Raw genomic sequence first — 24,190 nt, 5'->3', positions numbered from 1 at the left:
CAATAAGAATTTCCTACGGGCTCGATGCCAAGCTGCTGCCTTTGAGTGTTCTGGGGTTGTAGGGTTTTGGGGGGTGGCAGAGACTTAGGACAGAAAGTGCCCAAAGTAAAATAAAAAATCCTGCTTGCCAGCAGGATGGCAGCAGCCTCCTTAGGCAGAGGCCTACATTCACCATGGAAAGCTGAGGTGCTTTGGCTTAAAAGTTAACAAAATGTTCCTGCTCCTTTTCCTGGAAATTCTAGCTGTATGCTAGAAAACACACAGCTATTATTTTCAAGGGGTGCAGAGGTAGGACATTTTCTGGAGTGATGTGTGCGCATGGATGGACGGAATTGCAACTCAACAGTGCGAGTGCCTGTCTTTAGGAATCCTCCATCATCCATGGGGAACCAGTGACCCTCCAGACGCTGCTCAACTCCCAACATCCATTATTCTCCAGGCAGCACAGCCAACGGTCAAGGATGATAGAGAATTTTGGTTCAGCAACATATAGAATGGCTGGGGCAACCCTGCCAGATGGGCAGGGTATAAATAATAACAATAACAACAACAACAATAATAATAATAATATAATTAGAGAACCACAGGTCCCTTGCCCAACTTACATCCTTTAGTTTCTCCATCTGCCCTTGTTAACACACTTGTTTTAGCAGCATCCACCTTTACTCCAGGGGAAAGCCAGGCTCTCTACTTCCCCTACCCCCAATTGACTGCTGAGGACTAGCACCATACAATAAGGTCTCCAGATCTGCCTTGACTCATGCATGCAATGGGTGACACCTCTCCATGACTAAAAAGCTGCTGGATTGTGGTGAATTTGTGAACTGTGGTCCATGGCACTCATCCATGCTTCATACAGACGTTGAGGATTTGAAGTTGAGGATTAAGTTTGCTGGAACCCCCATTTCCCATCCTACGTCTTGCCGGTGCTGGAACGATGACACCCTTCCTCCCGTTTCCATCACCATAACAGAAAAGCTGCATGCACAAAACCCGTAAGATGGGAAAATAAAAATCACAAGGCAGCATGTTTTTACAAAATGTCCTAGAGTGCTTGTTCTTTTATTCTATTATCAATTATACAATGTTTACATACAGATACGTTTTTTTTAAAACTGCTAAAAAAAAGTGTGTCAAACAAACATGTGGCAAATACCAAATGTATTTGATTCCCTTGAGTTTCAGACAAAAACAGAGTAACAACTGGAATCCATTGATGAAAAATGTTTGGTTTGTTCCCCAGTGCAGCGGATCTTAAGACGCTACCATGGAATGACTTTTTGCAGACCAAAATGCTGCCTAACCCTTTGTAGTGAGCTGTAAATTGCACGTTTTCAACTCAGGCATTAAATAGTTTAAAATGGGGCCTACAGGCCTGTTTTGTTCTCAAATGCAAAGGCCAAACCTTTGCAGCTTGAGGCATCTCCAAAGAAATCAAATTACTGAGCTGGACAAACCGCTGAGATTAAAGAAATACCATTCAAAGGACCACACAAGTACCTTTAGTTTCAAGGAATGTCAAACACACACACCCCTCCTTGTTCCTCTCCTGAGTTTCTAACATCAATCTTTGTTTAATATCTAAGTTGGCTGGACAGGTGGAAGAGAACATTTCTGCCATCACTTGCCCCCTCCCTCCCCCCAGCAAAGGCTGCACACAATTTGCAGCACTGAATTCTACAAAATGGAGGCAACATTAGGGCCAGGAATATGGCACAGCTGATTCACAGCCACATGGAGCCTAACCCCATACATATACATATACATATACATATACATATACATATACATATACATATACATATACATATGTATATATGTTGTTTTCCCTGACTCCATGCCTGGGGTTTAGCAAGTGGACCTGTGAGTATAGCAACATGGGGGGACAGTAATAAAATAAAGACACATTTCAGGGTTTCATGGCAAGCAGGTGAAAAAATAAATCAAAACAAAGCTGACAGTGGTGTGGCCGCAGCTATGGTGGTTTTCACATGTTGTTTAGCTCCAGTAAAGTTTGATCCAGCATTTGATGCATATTGAGGTTCTCTTCTTTGGCATGTGCCACTTTCTCTGTTTTGGATTAGAAAAGTCAAGTTATGAAAAAAATGTCATTGCTTTATATTAATTGTACACAGGCAAATATCATTTGTAAATGAGCATGAAGGGTGCATGGCCACGACATATCAGGATTAACATAAACTAGGCGGTGACAAAGGCAACACACTTCAGAGCAGCCAGCAGCCCAAAAACACCTTTGCCAAATGAGAAGCGAGTTATCTGTTGGGTCCATCATCAAAGGAGGCAGCAGCCAAGAACTGGGACTTGCTTTTGGCACAAAGACACCTGGCTCATATCATATCATATCATATCATACATAACACCAAAGAACCAGGTGGTGGTGGGGAACTAAACAGAGTAAGTTAAGCTACAACTTTGGGGAGTGTTTTTTGTTTTAATCCTAGTGGCACCAAAAAACCCATCAACCTTATTATGTCACATGACGGCTGCCAACTGAATTCAATGAGTTTTCTAATTTTTCTTTAAAAAATAGTAATAGGGAAAGGTACAAAAGCATGTCAGGCAGCCAGTTCCAGGGAAAGTCCAGGAGGAAATGCAAACATGTTCTTAAAAATGCTGATGACAGGACTTCAGAAGCAGTTCTACCCATTTGATATTTAACAACTACCAGAAAATGAAAGCCGGGAGGGGGGACCAGTTTGACTGTATGGAAATAAACCCCAGTTGACTTATTTTTACAGCAGCCTTCCAACTTCCCCCCGCAAAAGAAAAAGAAAGAAAGAAAGAGTTTTACAACAGTTCTTAGTTTTGTTACATGCACACTTTGTAGGACAGCCACTAAACACGCTTCAGTGATGCTGACATAAGCACAGAAACTGCAGAACCACATAGAAACCCAACAGTAACAGTGACCTTGTTATGATGCAAGCGTACCTTTAAATTGACCAGAGGTTCTCAATAATGGCCTCTTCTTTAGGTGGGTAGTTTAACCCATAAACAAAAGCTGTTTTTACCGGGACTCAAACTTATGGGGTTCAGATTCCAAATAAGCAGCTGGGAGTACATTTGATTTGAGATCTTTTAAATAAAAGATTCAGGTTTCCAAGTTCTCTCTGCTCCCACCTCTGTGTGTTACTAGTGAAAACTCCACTCTAAGGGGAAGGCTGCTTGGTTTCCTCTCTGTTTGTAAAATAATCACCAGGCATACAGCTGGCCTTTGAACAATAAAGGAAAAATTCTAAACAGAGCACAACTGATCGGTGAAATTTTAAAATGTCCCTAAGTGAAGCCAGTTTCACCTCCAACAATCACCGAAGCAATATTTCTTACTCGCACAGGTCTCTTGCATATTTCAATATCAACTGAATCACAAGCACATTTGTTAGAAAGGGTTGGTTCCTACTAAAGCTTAATCCTCGTTCAGGGCCAACTTTAGTTCGTTAGTTAGACGGCGGTTTTGCTCAAGCTGCTGGTAGAGGTGGTCTGTGCAAGTCAGCAAGCGAATCAGGAGAAAAAAGAAGGAGGAAGAGGCAGAAGGAACAGAAGGTTAGAGACAGACCAAAAAATTAACCAGAAAAATCACCCCATGCAGACAGCTCAGTAGCCAGAAAGACATTGGAAAAGTGCACGAGTTTCGAGCAATCCTGAGATGGAAACACAGACTTCAAAAGCTCAAACACGTCCAGTGTTAGTGATAGCCCAGATGCTGTTGGACTACAACTGCCATCAGCCCTGACCATTAGCCAAGTTAGCTGGGACACATGGAAGCTGGAGTCCAGTAACAGCTGGAGGTCCCTCATGCTCTTGTTACAGGCATGGCAGAATCCCAGCCAGGAAGAACAGCCTACCGTCATAGGTGGGCAATGCGCTCACCGCCATTAACCACGTTAGATGACGACTGTTCATAAAATGGAGAACCACCACTCCTTTCTGCAGTGGGGGACGGTGGCATAGCATGCATCGGGGCTCGGCAGCACCATTAAGGGTGGCAGGCCAGGAGATGGCCAAGTATCAGGGTTTGGGGCACCATTCAGAAGACTGTAAACATGAGCCCTGGGTCCAGCAGTCTTTCCCACACTGGCCAACCAAAATCTTCTGTCCCATAATTCATCCCAGCTTTCCACACCTCTGAGTTGTTCCAGAGCCCTGAACAGAAGCCTTGCCCTATAGCAGCTTCCTGATGTCCTAGGAGGCTGTGGCATTTCCCTGGCAATGTAAAGGCTGCAGCCAGACTTTATTTGTGGCTAACTTTTTCAAACGCAAACATATTCTACACACGTTAGACACATTTCTCTGAACTTTCTCCCACTGATTTCTCCCACCTTCTTCAAGGAGCTTGAAATAGTGTACAGGGTTCTCCCTCCCTCCATTTTATCATCACAGCAACCCTGTGAGGTTAGGCTAAGAGGCAGCAACTTGAACCCTGGTCAAACTAAGGCCCAGGGGCCAGATCTGGCTCAATCGCCTTCTAAATCCGCCCCACGGATGGTCCGGGAATCAGCATGTTTTTACATGAGTAGAATGTGTACTTTTATTTAAAATGCATTTCTGGGTTATTTGTGGGGCATAGGAATTCATTCATTATTATTTTTTCAAAATATAGTCCGGCCGCCCACAAGGTCTGAGGGACAGTGGACTGGCCTCGTGTTGAAAGTTTGCTGACCCCTGAAAGTCCAACACTCTAACCACTACCCATGCCGGCTCCATTGTTGAACAGAGAGCACCCAGAAACCTCTACGATAAGATCCAAGTGAGACAGGCTTTCCTGCTTGTATGAAAAGATCCCTTTATGGTCTCTTTATAGTGGCTAGCCAAAGGGCAGGGTGTTGAATACATCATTCAAAAAGAAGTTTTTGAACAGCTCTTCACTGCCTCCTTTTATCCCCAGAAGAACCTCAAATATCCCATAAGATATGTGTATGTTTATGAGACTGCATTTTTGTAAATAAACTGGGTAATATTACACTGGACAGAATATGACCACAGGAATCATTGCCGGGAGATACGTTTGATGTGATGACTTTCAGTCCTTCAGCTGCTCTTTTATTTCTTTAAGTAATTTATTGGTAATTTGTAATGTAATTGTTATATGTAATTTATTGGCATTGAGCTGTATGGCCTGATTCTTTTACGTAACATGTTGCTTTGAGATTTTGATACAAGGCGATGAACAAGCTAAATACATAAATGACCATGGAGAGGCTAAGGCTTGCCCCTACATTGTTTTCTCAACATATTTCAAGTATATAAAAATAATAACATTTAACACATTTATGGTTAACCAGCGAACTCAACAAACATAGAAGCCCAGTACCAAAAGTGTGACACAGAAGTGAAATAAGTCATGATAACAACAGAATAAAACTGGTAACATGTCCATTTTCATTGATGAAATTAATTTGTGCTACCACGAAACCATCCATGTATTATGAAGTAGAATCAATTCTCACAAGAAACTTCACCAAGTCATTGGGTCCTTTGGCGTGTATCAATGAGATCATACATCTGTAAGTATCATGTACATGAGTAAAATATGTGTCCAAGTGGCTCTCTCAAATCAAGGTATAGATGCTCCAATGGACCAGTTATTTCCAATAGCTATGGAGGAAGCCACCAGCCTCAGTTTCTCTTGCTTTGGTTGTTGGGACTCTCAATGAGCAGCTTAGTGTTGGGGTGCTAATAGAAAGGGCAGGCCTGTTGCAGCCTTCCAAACTTGGTGCTCTCCATATATTTTGAACTACAACTCCCATCAGCCCCGAGAACTGGCCCTGCTGTCTGGGGATTAATAGAGGTGTATTCCAAAACATCTAGAGGGTGCATTCTTGATGTGAGAATGCCTTTTAGATATACTTTATTTGTATTCATATTTTCATCTTACTGCCATACACATTTATTTCTATACATACTTTCCCTCACATACTCTCCCTCCAAATAATTTCAGAGCACTTACAAAAAAACAAACAAATAAAATACACTTTAAATAAAATACGTATTTAAAAACATTAAACCACTGTAGAATTCTACCCACCATAGCCAGTAATATCTTTGATTATTCTAAGCTGGGGCCCTGGGAAAGCATGCAGGTCTTCAAGCAAGTTTTCATCAGCTAGCAAACTTCTACTGTAAGCATCTCAGAAGATGTGCATTACTTGATGATATGTAAATGTCACAAATAAATAAATAAGACTGGCCCGGTGACATGAAACACAATATACAGTTGTACCTTGGAAGTCAAACAGAATCCGTTCCAGAAGTCCGTTCGGCTTCCAAAACGTTCAAAAACCAAAGCGCGGCTTATGATTGGCTGTAGCCCATTGGAAGCCCTGTCGGACGTTCGGATTCCACAAGAACGTTCGAAAACCATAACACTTACTTCCAGGTTTCAATCTTTCGGGAGCCAAGGCGTTCGAGATCCAAGGAACAACTGTACATATCTATTCAGAATTTGATTACAAATTTGTTTAATGGGATTACTCTCAAATAAGTGGGCATGCACCCACTTACTTGGGAGTAAGCAACACTGAATTCAGCTGGGTCTAGTTCCAAGCAGACATTCACAGGACTGCAATGTTAGCAATGTTTCTTCTCATATGAGGATTATGCTTTCCTCATTTATCTTCACATTACATGGATGGCTTATGATGAGGATTCAAATAAAATCGAATTCTGCCAGCTAGCCACCAGTTAATTCTGGAGCATCTCCATTTTTCACAGATGAAACAATTATTGTATTGAACGTATCATCACATTTTCTTATTGTCCTGTCCGTATCATGACTTATTTCCATTTGATCACTCTTGCAGATTTGGAGTTGCTTGCCTACCTAGGTCTTCAGAGGAAGACAACCGTTTTGCAAGCCAAATACCACCCTGGCAACCAACTGGCCAACACCTTCACCAGTAGGGAAATATTTCCAGCCAACAGCTACACTGGGCAATTCCCCAACCACAGACTGATCCACGATGGTCCAAACCAATATGAGTTCAGCCTGTGACATGTGAAAAATATATGTTCAAAAACCTTCTAATGAACACTTTGTACCTGACCAGCTGGGAAGAGAGGAGAGAGCCTATTAAAGAGGACTTTTCTCAGCCTCAGCTCTTTGCTCAATCTGGGTTTTCAGCTTCCTTTGTTGGATGTGGTTCTGCCACCTTCCCCTTTGATCGCCTCCAGAATCATAAGGGTTAGAACCGTGTCTATTTTTAAGTGGAAGCTGAGATTCTCAGAACACTCAGTTCTGAGAGCGTCCACACACAGAAGCCCGGCTACAGTGGACTTTCACCATATGCAGAGACCCTTAGTTCTAAGCTGACAGGCTTCCAAACGCCCACACTTTTAAACAAATACTTCTTAAGAATCCAGCTTATATTGTCTCACCTGGCTAAGAGGGAGGGAGAAGTCAAGGAAGAAAAAGGAAACTCGCTTTAAAAAGGAGACCCTTTTTCCATCCAGCAATGGGAGGTTACACTACGGATGCTGCATTCTTGGATTAAAAACAGGTGGTTTGTGAAATGGGATGAGGGGGGAGGGTAGAGTGGAAGAGAGAGGCAAAAAATAAACTAAAATAGAAAGTAAGAATAAATCCCTAATGGCGAGAAAGCAGATTTTTTTATTTTATTCATACTTGAAATGATGGAAATAAATAAAAGAAATAGCAAAAGAGATACAGCTTACACAGTGGGATTCTTTTTTTATTTTACACTGAAGGTTGGCCCGTTTCTGTACAGTCGAAAAGGCACAGAAGAGGGAGGAGAGAGGAAGAGACAGTGTTCACCCCACGTCCTGCGAGCAAAGGGAAAGCTAGGAGGAAAAGGTTAAAGGGAAACTGGGCGAGAAGGACAGGACCATGTACTGAGAAACAGCCAGCGGCTTGGAAAAGATGGGTTGTCCAGCGTGACGAAGGTGTCTTTGGAGGAGTGAAGCAAAGACATTTATCTGCACAGAGATAAAAGAAAGGAAATGAAAAAAATGGCATCATGGATGGCGTGGAAGAGGCAGCAGCAAGGGGGAGGAGCAAGACAGGAGAGCGGCAACAGGTCAGAGAAACAAAGCCAGCTTTGATCAGAGGGTTGCTCCTGCTGTAATGACACATTTCACAGCTGGGGCTGTCAGCCCTCCCAAACTGGGGTGGGGTGGGGGGCTGCCAGAGCCAACATTTCCCAGTACCTCCAAACACTGCACTCAGAACATGCCTTGCTCATCATGACAAATTTATGCAAATTAGCCTGGGAGGGAGGGGACTTTGAGCTCATGGGCGTCTTAATTGCAACCCCCCCACACACTTTAGAGTGACTGAGGTGACAAAGAAGATGACAGTCAGTGTAAGGGGTGCAGGGTTGGTTGGAGGGAAGAGGCCAATTGCCTCTACAAGCACTCTTGGCAGGTATTTCTTTTTAATATTCACAATTAATATTCACTTTCAAAACATATACAAAAAACGGTGTTAAATACATCTATTTCTGCAGCTTGATTCAGAGTAACTCTTGGCACACACCATTGAGTCAAAAGCAGCCTGGTGCTCTCCAGATGTTGCTGGTCTCCAACCCCCATCAGCCCCAGCCAGAATGGCCAACGGCCAGGAATAAGGGGAGCTAGAGCCGAACACCACAGGGGCAGACCAGGGTGGAGAAGGCTGGCAGACCCTCATTCACACACCTGCTATTTCAAGCCAGGCATATCCAACTTCCTCACCTGCCTTTTCCAAATTCCCTCTCAGGCAGGACCTGGAAATAAATCTCTACTTTCTCTAGCCAAGAAGGTTATTGTGTTAGTGTGCAATGTTCAGTCAATATGCAGAAATTTAAAAGTACTGAAATTTTGCAAAGAAGCTAGCCATGCAATTTGGGAAGTAGGTTGAGATTTCCCCTTTTGCTGTTTTTAAATAAGTTAGCAAATTTCTTGTTACGAGTTCTCAGTACAGGACAGTTGACTTCTGCTCAGCATTTCTTAAGACATTAAAAAGCAAATGGACCCCACAGACTCAAACTCCCAGCAATTTCCACTATTTATGGGCTACTTGTTCTATGGGCTACTTAGGTGTTCTAAGACTCAGCTCTGCTGGTACATTATTTAAGCAATTTCTATGCCTTTTTCCCTTTCCCTAACTAAGGAATAATTATTTCAAAGAAACCTGCATTCCATCTTTAGACCATGCCCAACCAGTGGGAAGCAGGCAGTGTGAAAGCAGCAGCTCCCTTTGGCCGCTGGATTACACCAGTCCTAAGACCCCAAGGTCTCTCCACAGAAATAAGATATATGGACTGCAATAACCTGCAAACTCATCCTGAGCTGAATTTTTTTTTTGGGGGGGGGGTGAAGGAAGCCAAGATCACCTGATCTCTCACTTTAAAACTCCTTGCCATGTTCTGATAATCTGAGAGTCTGAAAAAAATGGGAAGGTGTCACTGTTCTCCTAGTGTCCAGCCAGAGGCCTAATATGGGAAATCTGCAAAGCAGGATCCCAGTGCAACACAGCAACTCACCCCACTTGTGATTTGTAGCAACTGGTATTCAGAGGCATGTCTGTCCTGAATCTCCCAAGTGTCATTGAAGATCCCTGAGTGCTCCTGTTCAGCCCTTATTTCTCTTAAAGCAACATGCACCAAAGTCTGTTAACTACACTGAACCTCTTGCATAGCAGGAATGCACGAAATAGTGAAGCTAAATGATAGTGAGAAGCAGGATCCAATAAGTGTGTGGCTGTTTTTAAAAGCAGGTGGCCCGCAGGTTGCATAGTTTATCCAACCTGAAGTATGTTTACTAGGAAGTACATTCCACTGATTTCAACTGAGTTCATCTCCTAGTAGTGGAGGTTAGGAATGCAACCATAAAAACTTACTAAATTTGGGAACGGAAGTTTAGAAATGCTGCAACAGAAGAGAACTTGAAGAAGAAACACTCCAAAAAGGGTTTAGGGAGAGAGCAGGATGGTAAAAATGAGCCTTGCAGGAATGTCAGATAAATTCATCAATCCAAGCATGAAACTTGCCCACTCTTTACTGCAATAGAAAACGCTCAAAGACCATTGAATTTCCCTCTCGTTAAGAGAGTCTGGTAAGTTGCCCAGCAAAAAGAATTGCACTGGGTGGCTGGGGGACCTCACAGCTGATTGCCAATAACTGTGTTATGAATTTGGCTGCCAGCCAATCTATTGCTGACTAGGAATGCCTTGTGCTCTATGAAACCACAAAACTGGCATGGAAATTATTAGGAGACATTTAACAAACTCTCCACGATTTTAAAGGTTGGAAGCTTACTTTTATTTAAAATGTTTCCTCCCACCCTAGATGCTGCCATCAGACCACAGCCATGCCAGCACCTGGCATGCGGAGAGGCCAGCCCTGCACTAAAGAGTGAGCCAGTTTAACCTGCAAGGCTGCAGCAGCGAGGCGCCTCGGGGGCAGAGGGGCAGGCAGAAACAAGAGGCCAATTACATGGAAGTCATGTCGTTGAGAGCGTGATCCAGCTCCTCGCTGATGGCCTTGTACTTGAGTTTCTGAGCATACAACTCATCTGAGAGTCACCAAGGGGAAGGCAGAAGAAGTGGGAGGAGGAGGAGGAGGAGGAGGCAGTGACCAAGGGTGATGTGGAAGCAAAACACCGTCCGGAAGTCACGGCAGCCAGGAGGGGAGAGTTGGAGGTGTGTGGAAGGCAGCAGCGTGTGGCACAGAAGAGGTGTGAGAGAAAGCAAAAGAAAACAGATGAGTCAAATGGGTTCAAAAAGAATTCAAGCGGTGGAGTTGCTAGATGTGGGTAGAAATAATAACAATACGGCATTCCTCAGCAAGCAAATGGTGGGAAACAAACATCGAAGTGATACTGCAAAAACTCTCCTAGATGCTAGCTTTCCATTAAACCTGGATAAAACTTGTTCCTATTTTTCTACATGCATTTGAGCTGTTCCATCTCTGCAGCCAAAAGTTGTACAGTTTAGACCAGCCTTCTCCAAGCCAGTGCCCTCCAGATGCTTGCACTACAATGTCAGCTCCAGCATGATGCAACTGTGCTGGCTTGGGGGTGTTAAGAGTTGTAGTCCAAAACATCTGGAGGGCACCAGGTTGGAGAAGTCTGTGGCCTAGACACAGCTTGAAGCAGAAGTTGCGCAGCCCCACCTAAGGAAGGCTTTCCTACCAGAAACACATTGGGGCACCAGCATTTCACCAGAGGGAGCTTTTTTCTCTAGGACCCGTCAAAGTCCTTATCTCTCCTACTGCTCCTTCCGATTCTGACATTGCATCATGGGGCTTGAACTCTTGGACCTGGTTGGCTCAGCAGAAAGAATAGCACTGAGGCCCAAGGGGCTCTGAAACCAAACTCCTCCTTTCCCCCGGAGATGTAGGCCCCTCAAGACCCCTTCTACCCTCTCCCTGTTGGAAGCACCAGAACATGAAACCTGGCAAAGTCCAAGTCCAAACATTCTTCTAGTGTAACAGCAGACAACCCCTTCCCACGCAGCAGTTCCCTACAGAATAAGAGCAGGGTCAGGCCTCACACCCCAACAAGAACAGGAAGACTTGAGGGAAGGTTCTCCAGCAACTACTTCCACTTCCCCAAGTGTTCAACCAACACAGAAGAACATTCCAAGGACTTGTGAAGACCTTGGAAGCAAACGGTGCATGTAACTGCTAAACAGATGCTGCCCATTAACACACAAGCAAGGCTTCAAATGTCGCTGACAGTGGAGTCAGTAGGTGCCACCAAATGGCTGTCTTGACCTTCATTCATCATCTCCATCAGAAAACTATGTCAACTTGCAACATTCCTAATGGGAGCAACTGCAATGCCTCCCTTGGCTGACATTTTCAGCCAGTGATCTTAAGGCACTCATAGTATTTCCTATCTGACTTGTTCATTTTTTTTACGGTGGAATATTCCAGAAGGACCAGGAGGAGGAGGAGGAAGTAGAGTTCAATATTCAAGAGAATGAAGTCTTGAGACACCAAAGGGACAGAGACAAAAGAGAAAGAGGCAAAAGCAAAACCTTCTGTCTAAAGCCAGTTATCAAACATTCTGAAACCCCATTTTCAGTCAATTGTTATTCATCTGCCCTGTTCATGCGTTAAAGGTTAAGCCCTGTCAAATCTGACTATGTGGAAACACCATTTACCTTCCTGCCACAGTACTTATTTATTTACTCACGCTGGTGTGCTTTTGAACTGCTAGGGTGGCGGGAGCTGGGACAGAGCAACAGGAACTAACCCTGTCACGGGGATTCAAACTGCTGACCTTCCGATCAGCAAGCCTGAGAGGCTCAGTGGTTTAGACCACAGCGCCACCTGCGTCCCCTCCTGTTCATGAAAGGCAATTTCAGCCAGCAATCTTCTTCCTCCCTTGCCTAGTGGTCCCTTCCGTTCCAGACGCAGTGATGCTAGGGAGGGGTCTCCCAACCTCTGCTGCTTGGCACTTATCCATGGCAGACGCTTACCAGTATTGACCAAAAATTACCAATTGTCCACTGTAAGTGCCTACTTCAAAGATGGAGTTTGCTGTCTCAGCCTTCTAGGTTAGCAAGGGATGCAAATAAAAAACATACCTTCTAAGTCATCAATGCTCTTCTCCAGCTTAGTTACCGACCTCTCTGCAAACTCAGCTCGGGTCTCAGCCTGCAGGCCAAGAAAACACACAAAGGCAATGGTCAAAAAGCACAAGGAAGGTATAGGAAAGCTTCTGCATTGTGCAAAGAGGCTGGGTGGCGGCAGCAGCAGAATCTTCCAAAACAGAGTGGGAAACCAGCTCCCAATACAACAATATAGCATTTCAATTATTTTTATTTATTCATGTTGTATCTTGCCCTTCCTACCAAAGGAGCCCAGGGCAACAATTATATTTATAGGTGACATCCAATTACATTATGCTCAGAGTAGAACTATTAAAATTTATGGACCCAAAATCAATGGCCTAAAATTGGATGCAGCCCTCTGTTTTTTAGTACATGGAGACCACAAAGGACATTTTCTGATCAGAATGGAAGTTTCCCAATAGCAGAGCAAAGCTCTCATGCCCTCCACTTGGGCAAGAAATAAGATTCTTCAAAATCTCTTAAAAGCTGCAGGGAAAAGAAGAGGGGTGGCTTCTGTCCCAAGGATACAGCGGCATTTTTACCTCTTTCAGTTTGTCAGTAAGGACCTTGATCTCCTCTTCATACTTGTCTTCCTTCTGCGAGTACTGTAGATTAAGCAGACCAATGGAAGGTCAACTGAGCAGACATGGGCAGCACTGAGGTGGCAACATCCAGTATCTTTACAATCACAAATTGAAAAGACCACTAAAAATAACTGCATGAGAGGAAACCAGCAAAACTGCAATGCCAGGAGTAAGTGTTCAGATTTCATTGTGCAAGCCCAAGTGATAGCCTGTTGTAAGCTAAATGCATTAACAGTGGAAAAGCTTATAACAGGAATGGCCCTTCAAATATTGCTGGACTCCCAAATCCCACCACCACTGACCATTAGCCACACTGCCTGGGTCACTGGCTCCCCACCCTGGCTTATAAGCTCTGGCTGAAACCAGCTGTTTCTCCAGGACTGCACAATCTCTCTCATGCCCGGGAGGGCGGGAATATTGAAAGAAGTTTGCACTACAGCACAGAACTCCTGACACATGATGATTAAAAGATAGCCTATTGGGTTCCTTGTTCAGCTTCATAATGCTACAAGCCACATTTCACATTGAAGTCATAGTCTGTTCTTGAAAGCATCCATTGCTGATTCTCAGAAACCCAGTTAAAGGGTCAAAGACACACAGCTTTCATCTGGCAACAAGTGACTGTCGACGCAGGCTTTTGCTCTATCTCTCTTTTTAGAATAGTAATAAGAAATCCACTTTGCAACCCTAAACAAAACTGTTATTATACTATTTTATTATTTTATTGATCTACAGAATGCTTTTACAGTTCTGTTTTACTGTAGGTCTCAGCAAAAAGAGCAGTGCTTTGCTTGCAGAAGATCTCAAGTTCAATCCCCAACACCTCTCAGTTAAACAGATCTCAAAACAGAAGAACATGGAAATGTGCTTCTTTGCCCAGGACCTGACAGCAGCCTCTGGACACAGCTAGGTAGAGGAAAGAGTAATCTGAGGAAGCTTCAAAACCCATCCAATCTGTATTGTATTCACTGCAAGTGTCACCTTGGGAGCTTTGGGTGATTAAGGTCACATTCACACCATACATTAGAAGATACCACTTTAAATGGTCATGGCTTACCCCAAGGAATTTTGGGAGCTGCAGTTTGTTAAAGGTGCTGAGAGTTACTAGGATACTTCTATTCCCCTGCACAGAGCTACAATTGCCTGAGCTCCCTGTGAAGAGGGATTATTAAGCCACTCAAGGAATTGTAGTTTCAGGAAGGAAACAGGGGTCTCTCCTAACTGCTCTCAGCACCCTTAACAAACTGCAGCCCCCAGATTTCTCTGAGGGAAGCCACAACTGTTTAAAGTAGTACCCTAGTGCTTTTAATTGTATGGTGTGAACATGGCATTAGAAGCATCAGAATTAAGTGGCAAGTAAAATATAAAAAAAGAGTACTCGGGAAGTAAATTCCCCACTGGAGGCAACAGGACTTACTTCAGAATAAACATTCTGACAAGTGGCCTGGAAAGCCCATCGTGTAACATTTGCACCTTTCACAGCTAGACCATACCTTTTCTGCCTGAGCTTCCAGCGACCTCAGGTTGTTGGTCACAGTTTTCAACTCCTCTTCAAGTTCAGCACATTTGCTATTATTTTGGAATGGAGGGAGGAAAGGGGCCAAGAGGAAGAACAGTCATTGGGGGAGGAGGGAGGGAAAGAGAGGGAAGAAAAGATAGAGAAAAATGAAAACTGAATCTCAGAGCTTAAGAAAGGGCCTTGAAAGAAGCTGAACCCACTTGAGATCAAAGAGATAAATTAATCGCAGAACCCAAAGTTGCTTTGAAGGACTCCAAAATATTGTCCACAAATCTGCTATGCTACTGGGCCATCACACACTTGCTCTGGGTTGGGTGAGCCAAGAGTCCCTGGTGGAAAGGCCCCCAAACAAACGCTGCCACATTTCAGCAGGGCCAAAATGGCAATTTTCAAACTGTTTGCAGAGCTGCAACAACCTTCTGTCTGGATTTTCCATGGAATTCTCTTTCTGCACTCAGGAGCCAATGGAGATGTGACTTGTACAAGCACAAGTGTGGGTTTTTAAAAAGCCAGGTTGATTCAGAATGATTTATTCTGCCAATGCCAGATGTTTTGGACTACAGGTCCCAACAGCCCAAGCGGCAGGTGTAGTCCAAAACACCTGAGGGCTGACTTATCAAAAACTCTTCAACCAACCCAGGAGGTTCAGCTTCTTTTTGGGGCTCGATCAGCTACAAAAAAGGTTAAGCACACACCTGTGCACACACACGCCGGCATCCACACCAGAGACGAGAGAAAGCAAACACAGGAGAGGAAGGAGAAGGATAAAGGGGAGATCCAGCCACTACTGCTAAGAGGCATCTAACTAGAAGGTCAGGGTAGCCAGGAGATTTGGGTGGCAGCTAAAAAAACCTGATCATTCGGTTCACAGATACAGAGGTATGTTGTCTCCAGTACCTTCTCCTCAGCAGCCATTAATGCTTTCAACGTTTGATCCATTATCCTTAACTGTTCCTCCAGCTGTCGGGCTTGGCTGTTAGTGAACACATGAAAATGCACAAGAGCCATTCACAAAACAATCCGTGTGCGAGTAAAAAAGCATGCAGTGACCCAGACCAAATAAGAGAGGCCCCCAGAGAAAACGATTCAGACACCACGGAAGCGCACAGACGTACGCAGGCGCAACGACACGCACACACACTCAGGCGTGCCAAGGCATGCAGCAGACCCCCGCAGCTGCCGCTGGAAGATAGCCAGTCACCGTCCCGCACCAGACATTCATGGACTGCGACATACATCACACTTGCCGCATGGACCCCAGAGCCCTTTTCTAATTGGCCAGGCGGTGGCCCCTACCTTTCTGACAGTTCAGCCCGCTCTTCCGCACGCTCCAGGTCGCTCTCAATGATCACCAGCTTACGAGCCACCTATAGCAATGGGGAAAGCAGAAGGAGGGGGGAGGCTCAGGGCCCAGCAGCAAGATGGAGACTGCGATGGAGAATCATCTCCCAACAACATCTGGAGGGCAACAGGTCAGGGAAGGTTGCCCCAAGTAACTGTGCTGCCCATACTTGAGACAGGGAGGTGGAGAGGGAGACCATTTCAGAAGGCAGGAAGCCAAGGTCAAGTCCCCAGCTTCAGGAGGTGGGGTACAACTCCCAGCGATCCTGCCCTTGTGAAATTTCAGCACACTCTCTCAAATGCTTGCTAGGCAAAAGGCATCACTTTCCGCCCCGCTCTTGTGGGCTTCCTCCACAAAGCTTCTCCGCTCAGATCCTCGCTGTCTCTCAGTGGATCACCCTGCCACCCCATGCCTTCTGCAGAGCATCTCAGGTCTCCCTACTCACTGGTCCTCCTTGTAAACAGCAGCCAAACCGAATAACCTCCCAAGGGCCCCCGGCTGCGCTCAAGTACCCACCTCTTCATACTTGCGGTCGGCGTCCTCTGCAATGTGTTTGGCCTCCTTGAGTTGGATCTCCTGGATCTCCATCTTCTCCTCATCCTTCAGGGCTCTGCTCTCAATGACCTTCATTCCTCTGGAAGGCAGAAATTACAAGGGTTGGAAAACAGCTTGCTATTGAAGGCCCATTTGTGTCTCAACAATTCTGCTCCCCCTCACCCCCCCCAAAGTTATTTCTGTGACCTGTAGGCAAATCAGCATGGCCTCTTTGATTTTGCCTAATTTATGCTTCCCTGGATAGTCCTGGGATATAAAGCACCTGCCTCCAAAATCTTCTGCAGCCATCGCTCTGGCTAGGAAGGTTTCAACAATTCTAAAACGCTATTAAGGACTAGAAACTTCCCACAAGTACCTTCCTCACTGATGGGCTGAAATTTTGGTTCCCCCTCTAGCTCATTGCACTTTTGGGTACCAAAATTAAACTTCAAGATAGTCCAACTATCTAGTACATGTATGGCTGCCACTCACTCGTATGGGAAAGAACAATTTGGTGCCTCTGCTCACAAATACTTTACAGGTGTGTAAAAGGGTACAAACTTCCCTTCGAAACACACAGCTACTTACAGCAACAGGCTATTTGCTAGTTTGCTTTAAAAAAGGGGGGGGGAGGAGAGCCAGTGTCCATGGAATTCCCGTTTGCACAGAGGTGGTGTTCTGAGGCACTGTATGCATCAACAGGACTGTGTAAGCCAGCCCCACATGCTTCTGGGGCTGAAAATGTTGTGCGGCTCAGTGGTCATGCATGCCTCAAATGCACACAAAGGGGGAGTTAACTGTATAAATTTGGAGAAATTTAATAAAATAATACCCTGGTGGACTGGGCCCCATGTCAGAGTGTGTGTGCATGTATGTATGCTTGTGTCCACATTCACACCATAGAGTTGAAGCACAATGATACCGCTTTAAAAGGTCATGGCCTCCCCCCCCCATAGAATTCTGGGAGCTGTAGTTTGTTAAGGGTTCTGAGAGCACTTTGGCGACCCCTGTTCCTCTCAGAGAGCTACAGTTCCCAGAATGGTTTAACAACCCCTCTTCTCAGGGAACTCTGGGAGGATATGGATGTGTGAAGATGCCATTCAGGTGCCCCTCCCTATGTGCCCTCTTGCCAAGATATGCTGTGCATTAGGGTGCGTGGCCCAACACAGCCGAGGCTAAAAGGCAGGCCAGGCCACAACAGCTGCTATGCTCCTGCCTCCCAACTGAGGTGTTTTTTTTTTTTTTTTTTTTTTGAGATTGGACAACATTTGGAGGGCTATCCCCACCTTTCGCTCTCATCTGCCGCCTTCTCAGCCTCCTCCAGTTTCTGCAAGGCTGTTGCCAGGCGCTCCTGGGCACGATCCAACTCTTCCTCTACCAGTTGGATACGCCTGTTCAGAGAAGCCACATCGCTCTCAGCCTGCGGAGAAAGGAAAACACCGTGACTTTTGAGGGAGCTCAAGAGGTGGTTGGGAAGCACACTGTGAAGAGGAAAGGAGACCTCAGCCAGGCCCCCCCCCTGGCGTCCTTCAGGTGTTTTGGACTACAACCCCCAGAGCTGTAAGTCTGAAACATCTGGAGGGTGCCAGGCTGGGGAGAAGCAGACGGAAACAAAACAGGGGAAAGTGGTGTTTTGAGGGGTTAGCAGAGAATAAGCAACCAATTCTTAAAGTAGGGGATTCTTTAAAAAAACAGACTGTGGCCATGTGTGTCCCCATCACCGCTTGCCTAATCTGTTAGAATATTTCTCAACTCTTTCCTTTTCATGCGAGTTACTTCATGATACACCTCAGGCAGTCTGATCCTTCACTCACTGAGGGATCAAGAACCACTTTCACTTATAGACAGTCAAAGGAAATGGACCCCATCTTTTAGAGTTAAAACGTGAAGGAACTACATGGGTCTAATAGATCAAGGGCAAGAACACGAAGGGCGGGGAGACGAGGCCCAGCAACTGCCCTTTACAGGTGTGCTGCCCTGGATGCAACTTCTCCTGCTTCCAAAATTTAGATCAAAAGTGGCCAACACAGCACCCTCTGTATGTTGTCAGATCCCCAACTCCCATCATCCTCAATGACCGGTCACGCTGGCTGGGGCAGATAGGAGTTAGGGATCCAACAGCTTCTAGAGGGCACCACGTTGGCTACCATCATTCCAGATTTCAAACTTCTTGGGGCAGAGAGCTGTCTTCTCCTTCACACCAGCCTGACATACTTCCAGACTCTTTGCTCAAATCATGGAGTAAGGACGGAAATGCATTTCCCCCATGAAAAGCTTTGGGGTCTCTGCAGGGCATAAGCAGGCCATGGGAGTTTCTGGGAGTCCTGGACACGACCCAAAGAGACAGCTCAGACTCCTGGCTGATTCTCCAGGGCTGGGCTGACGCTGAATCCTCAGCTAAGTCAGCAAGAGAAAAAACCACAGCGCATGGGGAAGTGGCCTGCACTCTCAGATCCTCTGTGCCAGAAAGGGCACCAGTCAGTAGCTCCAACCCAACTTGTGGTGGGCCACGTGCCAAATATCATCCTATCGGGGAGGGGAAAAGAGTTCAATACTTTTTATACAACTTGTCAAGGGACGCCTTATTTTACAAGGAATGTCATTCCCTACAATTTTTATTCTAACATGAAATATGAGCAAACCAGACTACCTAATTTTAAATACTTCCACAAGTTCACAGCAACATGTCAACTTTGATGGAAACTCCACTGTGTGCAACAGAGCTTACTCACTAGGAAGTGGGTTTAGAACTGCAACCTAAGCCACATTTTCATGCTCTTCTGCAAACTCAGTTGCTGTGGTTTTTGATGCAAAAGCCTCACTATTGCTTAGGATCTCCACTGCAAAAAGATCAGGAATAAATACAAGTTTCTGGAAGTCAAAAGGGCGACGCCACATTTCAATGCACTGAGCTCCTGTTCACTTGGGTGGGGCCTGCACAGAATTACTTCCTGGGCCTGCGTGGCTAAAGCAGAGTCCATGTGTGCTTTCTGAGGCTCTCAGTGTTACAGCACTTTCATCTCTGGGGAGGGGAAAACTGGCAAACAACCCTGGTCTCAAGTGTGGAAAAAACCGATTAGGCAGCCCAGTTAATAATTACATCAAAACTGATCTCAACCCAGTTGCAGTCTGCAGTGATTAAAGGTCAGTATCCCACTTCCTGTTCCCAAAGCAGAAAGTCAGCAGAGGCTTGCTTGTAGTTTCCTTGAAAGTCCCAAAATTATGGCCTTGCTCTCCCCCCCCCCCGCCTTTCCCCCCTCTTTCTGCAAAGCAGGGCTTTTCCTTATATGGTAAAGAAAACTACCCATGACACCGGAGGGGCACTCCCAGGGCTAGCCGATAAACACAAGTTTCTGGTCTGTGTTTGCTCATAGTTTCACTATGAGAAGACCAGGGATTAATGATTGCTGCTGGGCTTGACAGCAACTATTTCCCTCCCCCTCCAGTCGTCATTCTGAAGTGAATGGGAAGGGAACAGCACCCTCCACCCTGCAGAGACTCCCCTTCAACAACTCTGCTAGTTACCTGATCTCTCTGTTTTAAAGGAATATCCTCACAGGATTTGGAATTTGCACAATACACTGGCCATTTCTTACAGCCTGGCCTTTAAGCGCTTGCCTGCTCTCCAGCCCGGCACTGCCATTCTGCAGCAGGCTAGACAACATTTTTACAGACTGTCAACTTTTGTGGACTTACTTAAACGACCTTGGCTTTAAAAGTCCTTGGGTTGATTATATATCTCCACCCCCCCCAGCCACCCCAGGATGGCTTCTATATTATTTCCATGCTGCCGGAATTTGTTAAATGGGTTGATCTGGACATGTGTTTTGGGGGATTTTTTTTTTAAAAAAAATCTGCTTTAATCTGTTTTTACTACAGTCTATTTGCTGCCTCCAGCCTCTTTGGAGAAACAGGCAAGCAAGAAAAACGTAAAAGATACATAGAAGACTTCCTTAATGTGCAACATTTTCTCAGTTGCCGAGATGAGCCCCCAGGCATAGGACTGCGGCTTGAATTGCAAAACCATCTAAGTCAGGGATGGGGAAACCTGGAATCCCAGGAGGCAGTATGGCCAATGGTCAGAGACGACAGGAGTGGAGTCCTGCTCCATCTAGAGCCCACATCCCCAAGCAGCCCTGGCTCCGGGTTCCCTGCCCCTCCTCTTCTCATCCCCGCCTCCCTGTGCTTTGCATGGTGATCGAGCAAACAAGTGGGTCACGTGCCATTAAGTCAAGCATCCACCCCACACGGCACCTGCCCAACTAAATGTTTGCTGCAGAGAAAAGGGCAGGATCCCAGCAGGCAAACAGGAGCAGCAATGAAGGCCCCACCTGCACTATACACTCAAAGCATCCCTTTTCATGGCCATGGCCTCCCCAAAGAACCATGGGAGCTGTAGTTTGTTAAGGGTGCTGAGAGTTGTGAGCAGGCCCCCATTCCCCTCAAGAGAACTACAGCTCCCAGAGTTCCCCGAGAAGAGGGATTGTTAAACCACTCTGGGAACTGTAGCTTTGTGGGGGGAATGGGGCTCTCCTAGCATATCTCAGTAGCCTTAACAAACTAAAAGTTCCCAGGATGCTTTGCGAGAAGTGATGGTGTGGCATCACAGGGCTTAAAATGGAGGCGGAAGGGAGCTGCTGGCATCCTGAACATTTTGTTGCAGGTGCCACTTTTTTTTCAGCTTGTGTCTTAAAAAAACAGAACAAAACAAGTCCTGATCTGAACACCTGTATGGCAACCCTGTGCATAGCAGCCATGTGAAACTCAGCCTTGTAGCAAAGGAAACCAGATTCAAAGATGTTCACATTGGTTTTTCTAAAAAAATGGTACCAACATCAATATGCATATTTACTTAGAAGTCAAGGGAGATTATTCCCATGTAAATCAACACAGGATCACAGCTTGAATGAAACTGGTTAGCAACGCCCAGGGAAGGTGCCCATCACCCAGGCATCCATGATGTCTGAGTCACCAGCTGCACCTGCTCAAGGCGGAGTTCTTTTGTGGGTGAATCTCAGACAGCATGCTTGAGAATTTGCAGCCCAGATAGCACAACCACACACTAGCAACCTGGATGAAGAGAAAGTTGCACCAAAAGCAGGGCAGGAAAGTGCACAAATAGGGGTCTTTTTCAATAGTAATGGTGGCTAAGTGGAATCTCCATGTTCAGCGGCAATGTATCTTTGAATGCTACTTTCTGGGGAGCAACAGCACCAGAGTGCTACCTCCTTTGTGGACCCCCAGGAAGTTGGCTACCACAGGAAACAGGATGATGAGCTAGAGAAGTCTTTAAATGCTGACCCAAAAGGGCTCTCTCATGGGTGGCATACGCAGAAAGTGACAAGGGAGATTTGTCTTTCAGCAAATACCAAAGGGCAGGAGTCACAATCCAAAGAAACTGGATGGTTGCGGGAGAGTTTTGTCATTTTAAGTACACTGTTAACCTGCAGAATTATCTGCCACAGGGAGCTGTGGTGTCGAGTAGCAAAGCCATTCCTTACACCAGGAAAGGACACAACAAAAGGTGGGAGCATATTCTCCCAGATTAGGAGAGTCAGGCCAGGAGCAATGACCCCCAGATGCTGCCAGGGCTCCCATCACCCAGCAAAGCTGGCAGCCAGCATGGCCAGGGTTCAGGGAAGGTGGAGAGCAGTATTCTAGCAACACCTGGAGGGCCAAAGTTTGGCTGAGCAACTCCCCTGGCAGGCAACAAGGAATGCCATGGGGGGTGCATGAATGGTCTGCCCACTTCATTCCCACATTGGCCACGGAGAAGGGGGAGAGGGAAATGTTTTCCCATAACCAGCACCCCCATGCCCCATCTGCTCTGCAGAAGGCTTTTATCACTATTGCTATTTTTTGCTAGCCTACTAAGAGAACTGGTAGGACAGATGATGTTTCCGTTCTGTAGGAGGAGGCGGCCATCCGATGGGCCATTGTGAGAAACGGATGCAGGGCCAGAAGGGTCTTTGGCCTGATCCAGCAGAACTATTCTTATGCTCTTTGATCTGATCTAGCGGCAGGACTCTTCTGATGTTTGTTGAGAAAGAACTCTAGTCCGGGGTGCGGAACATCCTTCAAATGTTGCCCGATTACAACTCCCATCATCCCTGACCTTGCTGATGAGGGAATGGAATCCAACACCTTAAGGAGGGCCAAAGGGTCCTCACCCCTCCTCTGGTCAACACATTTGCACAGGCATAACACACAATGTGGTTTGCACCCAATACTGTGACCCTCTATTAGGAACATACCAAAATGAATGTTCAGCTGCCTTTCGGGTCTGGGTGCAGTGGAATATGTGCACAGAGATGGTGCATTGGGGATGGATGGCCACCTATATCAGTGATTCTTTAGCTGTGGGTCCTGCATTGTAGGGGGTTGGACTGTATGTATGCCTCTTGAAGTCTATGAATCAGAGTGGGAAAGGCCCCCCGAGCCGTTCTACGATTCTAAGTGGCATCTGGGTGTAGCCAGGAATTATTTTAGCGGAGGCAGGCTTTTGTTGCAGGGGCAGAACCAAGATATCTGCAATGACATTGGTCAGTTAGTTATTTCTATTTATTTACTTGATTGGGGGTGCAGGCCCCCCCACCCCCCTGACTACACCCATGGGAGCAAATCCCCCAACATTTTAAAGAGAAAAGTTAAACCCAGCATTCTGTCCACTGCATCATATTAAGTTGGGGAGGAATTCAAGTTGCTGCTTAGCTTTAAATGATTTTTTAACGGGTTTCTGGTTTGCGTTGACTAAGTCTCTGAGCCTCACCTAACCCCCCCCCCCCAGGTTAGGGAAGGGCCCCAGCTCACAGGAGGAAAGGGCAAGGCTCGGCAGAACAGCCCCTTCTTAGGAGGCAGATGGTTCCAAGTTTGATCCTTAGCAGGCCCGGGCAGAGCTGGGAAAACCTCCTGTGCAAATCCCTGGGGAGCCCTGGTAGCCAATACTGGAGCCAGGATGCTCCAATGATCCCACTTGGCATCAGGCAAATTTCTGGGTCGGCTATGAGGCTGGCATGCCAATTTCTGCTGCTTACAAGGAAGTCCGGATAAACCGGAATCAAAGTGTGCACATTAATTCATGTCCTGTTTTGCATGGATTTTACTCCGTTTAAAAAAGCAAACACTCAGAACCCCCTCGCTGTGCCCAGAGCCCCGCCCTCTTCATCCCAAAGGTGTAAAGGTGGGTTTTGCGCTGCCCCGAATTCAGATTTTCAGGGGCACGCGGGGCAGACCTGCCACGACGCGCAAAGCAATCCTAAACGGTAACTCCCTCTAGCTACGCTTCCTCTCCGAGCCTGAGCCCTCTGAGCCCAAAGCGACTCCTGCAAGGCTCTCCTCGGCCTCGGTCGAAGCCGCCCTGCGCCAGGCTCCCCTTGCAACGGCCAGCTCGCTTCTCGCGGGGAACTTCCCCAAAGCGCCGCCTTTGTTCGCCGAGGCGAGGCCATCGCAGCATCCCCGGCAGCCCCCTTTGTCTCCCGAGGAAGCTTCGGGGAGGCGCGCCTTGCAAAGCGCGAAGGGCACGAGGCCCGCGGCGGGGAAGGGGGCTCCCTCTCGTCTCCGGGATGGAAGGGCTCCCGACTCCAAGCGGGGCTCCCCAAGTCCCTCCTTGCTAGAAACCCGAGACGGGAACTGGA

General features: G+C 46.3%; 1 protein-coding gene across 17 annotated transcripts in view; it reads right to left on the bottom strand.

Moving 5' to 3' along the window:
• Positions 1-1,030: 1,030 nt before the first annotated feature.
• The window catches only part of TPM1 (tropomyosin 1), a gene marked incomplete at its 3' end in the record, with an annotated part of 58,640 nt that continues 35,480 nt past the window's right edge, over positions 1,031-24,190 (bottom strand). For 5 of the 17 annotated variants that reach the window (XM_083586957.1, XM_083586958.1, XM_083586959.1 and 2 more), the window contains 7 exons: positions 17,843-17,976; positions 16,539-16,656; positions 15,977-16,047; positions 14,655-14,730; positions 13,120-13,182; positions 12,551-12,620; positions 1,031-2,070 (listed from right to left, as the gene is read on the bottom strand). In XM_083586957.1, coding sequence (XP_083443083.1) covers positions 1,988-2,070; positions 12,551-12,620; positions 13,120-13,182; positions 14,655-14,730; positions 15,977-16,047; positions 16,539-16,656; positions 17,843-17,976 — 615 coding nt within the window. Of the gene's footprint in view, positions 2,071-7,607; positions 7,954-10,447; positions 10,531-12,550; positions 12,621-13,119; positions 13,183-14,654; positions 15,654-15,976; positions 16,048-16,538; positions 16,657-17,842; positions 17,977-24,190 lie in introns of those variants that run through there. The other 12 variants (XM_083586955.1, XM_083586956.1, XM_083586960.1 and 9 more) reach the window with 7 other exon arrangements.

This window comes from Podarcis filfolensis, assembly GCF_964270895.1.
Source record: "Podarcis filfolensis genome assembly, chromosome: 14".
In the NCBI taxonomy this organism is placed as follows: domain Eukaryota; kingdom Metazoa; phylum Chordata; class Lepidosauria; order Squamata; family Lacertidae; genus Podarcis; species Podarcis filfolensis.
The sequence above is the reverse complement of the archived record's forward strand: the minus strand, read 5'-3'. Positions and strand labels throughout refer to the sequence as shown.